Here is an 11,435-nt window from a genome sequence, read left to right as displayed (position 1 = left end):
CGCATGGGACTATAAATATTGGAATAGTATGTGGAAGAAAAAAGCGGAAAGCTGCGACGAGGAAGTATGGTTCCCTGTGCGCAGTGCTATATGGTTTAATTCAGTCAGTTTATACGAACCGCCGTGTTGCACCGTCCCCATATCATTTAGGAAACGAACATGCTTGCCTAGACTTCATGGAAAGTTCATTGCGTCATACTCATTGGATCTCCTAGGGACAAGCCCCGTCCACTGAGGCCGAATTGTATCCTTGCCGGTGTAACATCTGTGGTTGTTTCCCATGTGTCAGTGTTTCCAAACAATAGGCAGCTAGAGAGACCATGACTTTTCAATAGGGGGAAACACAGAAAAACTTGTCAATCTATCTTTTAGCGTTCCCAAACAATGAGGGGAAACACTCAAAAATAGAAACACTCAAAAACATTACACCGGGCTGCCTTTTTCCCGCTGAGAATTTTCACATTCTTAGCTGTAGCGCACCACTAACGTTAGAACATTTATCTTGACCCTCGCTCTCATCTCACATATAGGCCTACAGCTCATGCATCAGCTTTTGTCGAAATGCATAGGGTGCCACGTCCGCAACCGTCATCGAAATATCACACAATATCATAATTAGGATAACGGTAAGAAATGGGATTAACATATGAACCATGAACATAACACTCCGTAACAACTGACACAGCTTGCAGGAAGCTCCACTTCCATGGACCTTTTCGTTAAGAAGCGAAGCCCATCATTCTCCGTACGGGAGATCCGGCGAAGGCACTAAGAGCCATCGTCTGTAACGTCTTTTCACGGAGTTCCTTCACCTCTTGGCGATGGTGGACTGGAAAATATGGGAAAGGGGAGAAGACTGTTAATTCATGCTGGAGCATTTTCCAGTTCCTGATTAAGCAAATCGTTTACCCTGTATCAGTCGGCCAAATTGTTTGAAAGGGAGACAAAAGGAATGAGACAGGATCAGGTCAGATAGATTTACGCGAAGTCGCCGATATAAGCCCTCCTGTCACGCAGAAACTGTTCGCGCTATTCACCACTGAATCAAAGACAAGCCAGGCCCTTGTGTTGACCAGTCTCGTCAAGACGACCGGTGTGCAAGGGATAGTAGTCCTAGGCCTGATAGTCCGTGTAACAATAGCCCGCATTGCTAAATGTTTTGGTTAGGGTTAGCGGTACAATAGATCATGCTGCTTAATTGGTCAAATACAATGCTACCGGACTATGACTCCAGGGGGACTAAATCCGCTGTCACACCGGCAATTTGGTCATCGACTACAGTAAGCTTTCATACGTGTTAGTATGAAATTATAATGCAGGCAACTATTGTCATCATCATCATTCTCATCAATACTTGGCTTTACGGCCGTACTTCTCAGTGCTGCCATGTTGTCAGAAATTGAGGTATTATTTGAACCATGTGAATAATTTGCTTTTATCACTATGATTTGACAGTCGCGCATGCTCACGGCCCAGACTGGTTCTCATCTACGTGATCAAAAATAGCTTATCAGAGGTGGGGGCCAGATGATACTTAAGTCTGTGGAGGATTAAAACGTGACTAACTTGAGTGTCCGATCATGCGAATTCCCCATCCGATACTCCAGGCCCATCCAACCAGGCAAAACGTGACGGTGAAAAGTTGGGCCATCCCGACCCAGACATTCACACAGAAGGTTATCGTCTTCAAGTCACCGGACTTGCTGTTCACCCTTGTTTTACCGCAGCAGAAAATAGCGAAGCCGCTCATCACAGTACCTGGAAGGAAAATGTATTGATCACGAAGAAATAAACTTAAAGGTCTCACTTGCAAATACGTAAATATCATCTTTGGACCATTTTTCTGGAGAAAAATGTAAAATTAACGCAACTTGCGGTTAACCATTCATGTTCAATTCTTTGTGACTTGATTCATATGAGTATTTACTAAAAATCAAATTCAGTCGAGTTGCTGGACTTGATGTCCGAAGTTTTTTCTCAGTTGTTAAAACTACGCCAAATAGATTAAAAAGGACGATCAGATGAATGGAGTCACATAATTGTGTGACGTAATCAAGTTGACCTCTATGACAGCACTCGCGGAGCCATTTTGCTACAAAAACCAAGACAACGGTCTGACTACACTCCGGACGCAGTAGACCGGCCTCGTCCCTCACCACAAGAGGATGACGAAATGGAGTGCCCCGGGAGTCTAAACCTGACCTATCCTTCGCGATCTAATGAATAAGGCATCGTGTTTTTGTATCTAGTTAACCACGTCGGGGGAGGAATCTTAATTAAGAAAGATAAACAGCACTGGCAGAAAATAAACATCATAACTGTTTTTATTGAATGGCCATGTTGTTGAATAATTATTGTGCCGTTATGGTAACCGGTCAGGTTATTAACGGTCGAGATTGGTGTATATTGATCAGAAGCAGTCGGAATATTAGAGATTATGAAATTGATGTCGGTTCACCTGCTCGTCTGCACAGAGAATGAGATTCAGAAGTTCAAAATTCTGAAAAATTTGAGCAGAAAAAAAACCTGTTTCATCTGTAGCATGGCAAATTTGTCGCAATCAATTTCTTAACAAAAAACATGGCAGCATTCGTCTTTTCAGTTCTCATCATTCAAACGGAACGCAGCAGGAAAACAATCTAGTGGAATCTGGCCTTTAGACCCACAAGACCTTGGCAGACTACGACATTCCCCGTGGCCAATCACGCGTCCTACTCCTCTGAACAGGATGTCAGTTAAGTGACAAAGTTGATACTGCTTCTCTGAAAACGATATGACATGTGAAATCAGTGAGTTTAATCACTGATCTCTATGCCCTGCTGGTTAGACTAGTTTCCAATGTCGTAAACTAAATGCAGTTGCTATGGCGACGCGTCAACACTTCCGGTAATGGCCGGCCGCCATTGCGTGACTAATGTGGCATTGACACCATGATTGCTGGCGGCGAAGATAAAGTGAAGTCCGAGGACCAGATTGACATAAATCAGACCTATATCTCTGTGACCGTGCTGATGTCTCGCTTATTATTGGCTATATCATTACAATTAGCGGTTAATTCGTCATTAAAATATGTCGGACAGCATGCTGATTTAATCAATTGATATATATTTAATTGGAAATGCTTTGCGACGGGTCGACGGTATTTCGTAAATGTTGGATGTTTTGATTGGAATGGGTTGGCACGGGAATAGAGAACTTGGAAAGGTTGTCTTTGCTTGTTTCAAAACTGGAGGTAGGGCGTTTCGCAAATCCCCCGAAACGCCAACGTGAACGCCTATCCCATTGTTTGACCTCCTGATAACGAAGTTGAACAATGGGGTAGACGTTCACATGGACGTTTTGGGAGCTTTGTGAAATATCCCTATTGGTTGTCTCGCCAAACATTGCGAGGGTGTAGTAGGCCAAACTGAGGCGTGGTTTTTTGCGAAATGGCTGCCTCACCCGAGCGGCGTTGGCAATCCCGATGAAAAACAGAATAAACGAAAACTTACCAAATCCTGGAATAATAATGTTCAGCAGAAATAACAAAATAGCAACGGGCAAGGGAAGGATGGGTATAGCCGACTGGATATACGACTCATCACTGACCACCAACGACTTGGGCTTGTCTTCTCCCGGCGGGTTGACAACAATTGTGTTTAGGAGGCCCCCACGGATGTCAACAGACCTCCTCGATTCCATTGACCCGCGGCGGGCAGACGTCACGGACAGACGACGACTTCCAGTCGATCTCAAGGACTTGGCGTCCGGCTTCCCTTGTCTGTCATCAAGACTGTTTGAATTGGGCACTGTCAATACTGACATAGATTCCTTGCGACTTAGTTCATTATTGTTTGTCATCGCAACTCCATTTTGTTTGCCCTCGCCGGCCATGTTGTTTGTGTGGACACCAGCCAATAAATCCTTCGTGGTTATCCTACTCCATGCAGATTTCCCCTTCCCCTTCCCTAAACCAGGTTTACCCGAATCAGCAGTGTCCTTCTTCTGACTCTTATCACCTTTCGGATTCTTGTTGTTATTTTCCTTTTTCTTCACTTTCTCCGCTTTTCCCGGCGCTTCTTTCCCGCTGTCACGTGAAAATAAATTCTTCCAACTTTTCTCACGTGGCGTTTTAATCTCCTGAATTTCAGTCTTCAAATCAGTAACAGAATTCCTTTTATTCGCCAATGACACATCTTTGTCCTTTGAATCCTTAGGTTTTGACTCCTTCACGTCAGATTCCTTTGAATCCTTCGGTTTTGAATCTTTAACGGCATCGGGTTCTTTCTTGTCCTTCTTCGTTTTGGTCTCCTTACTCTCCTTTGTTGTGACCTCCTTGACAACCCTGATCTCCTTGCTCTTCCCCTTTGTCTCCTTCCCCTCTTTAATCACAGTTTCCTCCTCCGTGTCCTTGCCTTCCTTGATCACAGTCTCTTCCTTAGCATCATTCGGAACTACCACATGAACTGGCACAACAACAGCAGGCTTGGCCGGTTCTCTCACTGGTATATTCCCGTCAACCAAATTACCCTTCGCGTCACTGACGGCAATAACCTGTTTAGCTGAATTATCCGCCATCAAATCATCAGGAATATTAGTATTGGCAGTGCTATTGACGTTAGCATTAACCTGATCGCTTTCCACCTTCGCCATATCATTTGTATCGGTCTCAACCTTGCCATGGTCTTGTTTGACTTGAGCCCCATCAGGTGCTTTTTCGTCCACTTTATCACTGCTTTCAACAGAAGTACCAACAGAATTCTCACAGGTTTCAACAGCACTGTCACGAGAATCTTGCTTTTTGTCGTCGTTAGCTGCTTCGTCAGCGGTATTTTCCTTAAAAACCTTATCGTCTGCTTCATTTTGTTCAGACGCTTTTATGTCCTGATCACTCGACATTGTAATGTCGATGCCAGGCACTTTGTAGTATCCCGAGTCACTGACGCTCCCAGTTGCACTGCTCTGCGGCGTGCGCACCCCAACAGCACTCCCAGGAAAACTTGGTAAACCAGAACTCGAGCTTGACAGGTCTAATTTCAAGGACGTGTCACTGACTTTAGATGAAGCCACACTGACCTTGGATGCGCGTCTGTCCTCCTCATTTTCAGCCACAGAGGTTTCGGACGACACCGATGTGTTCCGTGGACTCTTCTCGCTTTCCTCAGGTTTCATGACTTTATTCCCGGGCGGTGTTTCCCCAGTGGTCATCCTTCCAACCGCGGTAGTAGGGGTTTCCATCCTTTTTGCAGATTGGGGTGTGGATTTACCAGATACCGCAGTAAATTTAGTTCCTTTTGGTGCTGTTGTGGCCGAGCCAGCACCTCTCTTCGTTTCAGCCGCAGGTTTCTTTGGTCCTGCTGCCACTTTCTGCAATCCTGCACCAGGTTTCTGTTGCGTAGCTCTGGGTTTCAGCGTTCCACTGCTGGTGGGTTGTGTTGCTTTCGGTCCAACCTTCTGCGTAACACCTCCAGGCGTACCAGTCTTAGGGTCACGGCCGGTATTTTGAGTATCCGTCCTCGGTATCTGTACTTTTGGCTTTTGCGTTGGCCCAGGCGACTTCTGTTTCTGGGTCACGTTCCCAGTCGTCTTTCGTGTCCCCTCTCCTGACCCAACAGGCTTGATCTTATTCGGCGCCACTTTGACCAGTGGTGTTATATCTCCTGTATTCTCCCCGCCATGGCCTTGTTTGGAATCTGGCTCCGTAACAACAGCTTTTACTCCTCCAACCTTGGCGTCTGATGTGTTTGTTCTTTGGCTTTTGTCCTTGTTGTCATCGCTCTTTGCATTCACACCCGTTGGTAAATCGCCTACCGGTTGGTTTTCCTCAACACTTATTCCCTCAGCTTCCTTGCCGCCAACTGGTCCTTGTTTCCCCACCTTTGTTCTGTCTGGTGTGTCCTTTTTAATGGCGTTCACAGACCTTGGCGACTTGGTCACCCGCTGGTCACCAGAAACCTGCTTCGTAGATTCCTTTTTCTGAAGACTACCTTTCTTCTCTGCTGTCTTAACCCTCGTGACTTTATTTTCTTTCTGAGGTCCAGCCATCATCTCTGATGAATTCGCCAACGATCAGAACATGTAAACGCTCTTACGTTTCCGCGGCGACCATCACGTGATGTGGTGACGTCGGCCATCTTGGATTGCGGCCTCCCAGACCTGAAATAAATAAATAAGAATAATCTAATATGGTCACAATGATGTGCTTTACTCGGAATGTTAGGAATTATTGCGTAAATAAACTAGCCACTGGCGCAGAAAATTAATGGGAAGTCAATGTATTGGTTCATCTGTGAAAACCTCGTTCGCCATTAGTCCATGTTGCACTTCCTGGGGGTAGATAGCTTAATAACTTCTCCGCTGTTGGGATATCAATCTACAGCATCGTCAACATGATTGAAACATACAAATTGCATTAGTCGAGAACTTGATATTAATAGACAGTGACAGAGTAAGCTACTTAATGCAAATCATGATTGATTTATCTATTAAATGATCAGTGTTACATACATACATGTAATGACATTAGTCCATTTCACGTGACAATTTCTCTCGGGTTTTCGGTGATTTCATAAACTCAGAGAAATATAATGGCAGTTAAAACAAGATGTCGTATTTTATCCAAATAGTTGAAGTCCGAAGTATCTATAAATACTTACTTTGCTGGAATCAAACAAAGCATTAAGAACAATCATGGGACCATTTCTGACAACTCTTCCCAGCCATATATATTTTAGGCTTTTCTTTCGGGCAATACAAGTTCTCGTGAGATGGACTAGTGACATGGGTGTGTTTTGCTAATATCATTTGAATATTTGCTCTTTCAATGTACATGAATAGGTAAAACATCAAAGTTGTCAAGGTTCAGCAGAGACCACACGTCTTCTTTCTCGAGGATTATTTCCACTTGGTTCCCGACAGAACGTCGCAACATCCGAAGATTGCGAGGCATTAAAATGTCTCCTATGAGTTTACAGCGTATAAAAGGTCGAATTGCTGACTGAAATTGGCGAAGGAAGGGTTGACTGCCTAGATGAAGGAAGTTTGGAAGGTATAGATGTCAGCTCAGTTTATTTCTTTGCTGACGTTTTGACTGTATATGGCCTAGTTGGCAATTCGACCACAGATCTAACTGATGAATGCTGAAGGAAGCCCCACGGCTGCATAGAAGGCAGTTCAGCTACTGTGACAGATGATTGTACATTGTTGAAGAGAATTGTCTGTGTAGCTGTCAGTTGTAGGCTACACCGCTGACGGAAGACGTTAGTGTGGCAGTCGATGCAGTTCCGTTATTTTTAATGACTGTAAATCATTTTGACGAAGGAAGTTTTCATCGGCTGTTCCCAAGATGACAGCCTGAGTTTGACTAATTTCAGGTGAATGTACAGGTCATCGCCAGAAGAAGCTCTCAATATGAGATTTTTCCCCAAACCAGCGTTTTTGCACACTAAAAGTACGTCAATGTCGACAAAGACTATTTAAATTTGAAGCAAAAATTTATGAGACAAAAGCGGCACTTACCATGCTTTCCCCCATTATACTCGAAAGCCCGGAATTTTCCTTATACTATTCAGTTTCATTTGCGTATTCTGTATCAACTTGAACCGTCCTCCCACCTCCTTTCCTGTCTTCCATTCTAATGTACACTGCGGAAAAATGTAGTCCGATTGCAGCAATTTCAACACCAGATCAATGAATCTTTGAAGTGCACCCGCTGCACTCTGTCATCACCACTGAATTCGTCACGACTGTCTCGCATCGGCTTCCGCTGTCTGGGGTTTCTGAAGTGCTTGGTTATGATACTGGACGACTAAAAGGATGAACGAGACCGAACGATTCAGTGGTCGAATGATATCATCGGATCTGTGCAGCACATTATTTGCCAGTAAGGTTACTTCCTTCCATTTTATATTCTTCAGTTTGCAATAACCTTTACTTACTCCCGTATTCCTGGTTTCGGTATTGAATTCTCTACCAGAAAGGTCCTTCATGTTGTATCAGAAATAAAATCGGCGTATTTCATGTTAAAAGGAGAACACGGGTAATGACAAACCTCCTTGGAGAGTCAAATCTACTTCACGACCAATTTTGAGGTTGAATTGAATTAGTCGAATTTATTACATTTACTGTTTAAAATGATTCCAGTGTCATCTGCTATATCCTGCCGCCCGTACACATATAATAACAGCTGCAACACCTTCCCCATTGAAATGACATTTTAATCAACATCGTGTTGCTCGGACCAGATTGTTCTCTGCCAACATAGATGGATGTATAACTGCTCTTTCCCTAATCTAACCATATTAATGAATTTCCATCCACTCGTTTTGCCACTCGATTATAGCAGAGTCTTTATATTGTATAGAAAGACTCTGATTATAGCGTGTGTATGGTTGAATGTTTGTAACTGCTGTCTTACCTATCCCACGCGCCCGGGGCGGGGTCACATCGACTGATGATAACAGTAGCCGACCGATTCTTTGATATCATTGTTGATATAGCTGCCAGTAAATGAGCGATTCGATTATTTGAGACTTATATCCTAACTGTTCAATTCGAAACGCTTTATACGTTCGTTCACCAGGAGCTATTGCTGGTTTAGAGCCCACCTAAGTTGTACCGTCGGGGCGTGTGACCCGGGCGTGTGACAGCATAATTTCGAAATCCCTGTTCCCCACAGCTGCCCATGATGATCCGGCGTAATGTGTTCAATTCTCACAGCATGGTAATGGCGTAGCGTTGTACCGTCAATCAGTCTCTTGGCTTACAGAGCATCCCAGGAAAGGCCGCGTGAACTCAATATAGAGGAAGTTCACTTAAGAGACTAGGGGCACTCCTGTTGGCAAGGGCAGAGATGACAGTAAGTATCGGGGTATCGGACGCGGTGGACTGGCATCGCCTCGCCCGGTAGAGGAAGACGTTCAGGATGAGGAAATGAACTGTATAGTACTGTAGTGTACAGTATCAGGGAAGCAATGTGGAATGTGTCCACCGGTGGCGTAGTCATCGCTGCACCGCCCCATTCATATAGATTATTGATTTGCTCGAGTTTGACTGGTGAATCTTCCTCATTTCTACATGTTTAAAGGAGTACTAAGCCAGGAGACTGTCGTAGCGAATATATTGTTCGTAAAGTGACTGATATAGGTACCCCTATACGCCATGTCAGCACGGTGGCATTGGGGCGGGGTGGGGGGGGGGGGGGGGGGGGTCAATCACTTTGGCTTTAGATTCATTTTGCTGTACGTTGCGATCATTCACACCGAAAAGGAAGCACAGAGCGCTGAACTCGTCTGTATATCTGTAAAGTTGGAGGCGGCAGAGCACACATTGATGTGTAATGAACAAGGCGGCAGTTACTCTTTATCCTCTGACCTGATCAATATATGGCATACATAAAACTAGAATTATTCAAAATTAAACAAAGGTTCATTCTTCTCACTGCTTTTTTACGTGCTGCATGAAATTATGGTTATATAAATGATCGCAATTATTCAACATTGGAATTATTTGAAGACCAATTGTTCATTACGTATCAGTCGTTTTGGACAAAACAATAAGTCCAATTGTCAATTCCTGTTGCTGGAAGCGTCAATAATAATATTAATTTCATTTAACTTTACCCCAATGGCTTTGTTAAGCACGATACTTAGCGATTTATCATGTTTCTGTCGATTGAAACGAGCGTGATCATTGTCTCGCACGCGGGGCTCCTCGGCTCGAGTTGCAGCTTCTCGGCCATAGTTGCCGTTCATCAAAGGATAGCCACTTCCCCATTTGATTCACTTATCAGTCGTGGAGTCAGGGTTATAGAAAAGTATAGTAAACTAACGTCAGCGTAAGTGCCGCGTGCGCAAACGAGCGATTTTTGTCAGTGCGACCTGCGACTGAGCCATATAACGTGACTCTCCTCAAATGCGACCTGCGATTAGTTAAATTGCACTCAGTCGTTATGTTGTTATGGCTCAGTCGTACGTTGCAGCGACTAAAACCGCGCTTTAACACCGTCCATGCAGAATCCCCAGGACATCGCTGAAGAGACGTTTTGACCTCGGAGCCTTGTTTGTCAAGATGATTTCAACCCAGTTCCACCATTCACACGGCATCTTTGGCCATTTTCATGTAACAGGGTGATTCCGTTGGAAATTGTAATGGTATGCAATATGTACAACATAAACGACCGGTTTGTAAGAGGCGGTGCATTTCTGACCAGGTTTACCGGTAGTATTTCAATCTTGGACAGGTTCACGTGTGGCTGTTACATCAGGTCACCGGCATTGTGTTTTAGATGTGGCTGGTCAGGCTGTGTCATCCAGACTATCTACCCCATCAGACGGATTTGCACACAGCGTCTAAAGATTCTGGATAGTCTATGCCCAGTACTGAGGCTCTCTTTAAATCTGATTAGTTTCTATTTTACTGATTCTTTCCGACATAATTGGAACGCTAACAACCAAAGACGACACTTTTGCATGCTGTGGTATCTTTGAACAGGCTGCCGGCTATCTCGATTTCGTTGTTTCTCTGATCACTTTCGGATCATCGCTTTTAAATATTTGAATATTTCGTGATGGCGATCGGAGCTGTTGGTCACACTCCATTACCTGGCTTTGGCCTCGAATGCATTCAGCATCGCACAGGCCTAGTACGCCTCCACCACGACGACAGAGAACATCAGCGATTTTATGTCCGAAGTCGGCTATTCTGCGCCGTAAGTTATTTACACTGGGGACTTGCCGACCCATTCCAGACATTCATGAGCATTTGCTTTATTCAACTGGGAATTATCCACTGCCAGTTCGGAAGGTACCGAGGACAGAAATCGTTGTTGTCCAAAATCACACGTCGAGATCAAAGATGCAATGTTTACCGCCTGAAGGCGCTTCAGTTGCCGAAATCATGTAAAGATATTCGGAAGTGGAACAGAAAAGCTAAGCTTGGGTACTACGTAGTTTACCCATGGGGGAACCCGCGCAAGCCTCGTAAAACGCACTGCAACCCTTACACATTTCGCGGGTTGAAGTTGCCAAAATCATGCAACGATATCTGTAGATCTAAACGCAAATTGAAGACCGGGAACAACGTGATTTATCCGTTGGGAAGCTGGGATAAACCATTGAATGTCTATTGTTTAAAGTTCAAGACATTCGTTACATTAAAAAAAAAGAACTGGTCAAAGTTCGAGAAGCGTCACCACAATGGCGGGACATGGGACTTCGGCTGCATGGTCACATTTAAAAAGATTCAAATCGGAGTACCAAATTATGGGAAAGTATGTGTTGGTTAGCTTCCGTTATCGGCGATTAATGAGTGAAAAACTGACATCTGCAACGCATGCAACCGTCATAGACCATCCAATTTAATGTCAGGTCTATACAAGACCTCGGAGCGTGTCTTTTTTTAAGAGGGTGTGAAGGGAATTCGCTCCATCATCAGTGTGGTCGGTTAGGTTGAAAAGT

General features: G+C 44.3%; 1 protein-coding gene across 1 annotated transcript; it reads right to left on the bottom strand.

Annotated features, from left to right (window-relative positions):
* Positions 1 to 257: 257 nt before the first annotated feature.
* LOC135484425 (protein stum-like) lies at positions 258 to 7,593 on the bottom strand. The gene is made up of 4 exons (XM_064765859.1): positions 7,498 to 7,593; positions 3,492 to 6,135; positions 1,567 to 1,758; positions 258 to 829 (listed from the first exon to the last, which is right to left on the bottom strand). The coding sequence occupies exons 2-4, from the start codon at positions 6,025 to 6,027 to the stop codon at positions 720 to 722; spliced, it is 2,838 nt and encodes a 945-aa protein (XP_064621929.1). The 5' UTR covers positions 6,028 to 6,135; positions 7,498 to 7,593; the 3' UTR covers positions 258 to 719.
* Positions 7,594 to 11,435: the final 3,842 nt, after the last annotated feature.

The sequence above is a fragment of the Lineus longissimus genome, chromosome 3 (genome assembly GCF_910592395.1).
Source record: "Lineus longissimus chromosome 3, tnLinLong1.2, whole genome shotgun sequence".
Lineage (NCBI taxonomy): Eukaryota > Metazoa > Nemertea > Pilidiophora > Heteronemertea > Lineidae > Lineus > Lineus longissimus.
This window is presented reverse-complemented; position numbering and strand designations above follow the sequence as displayed.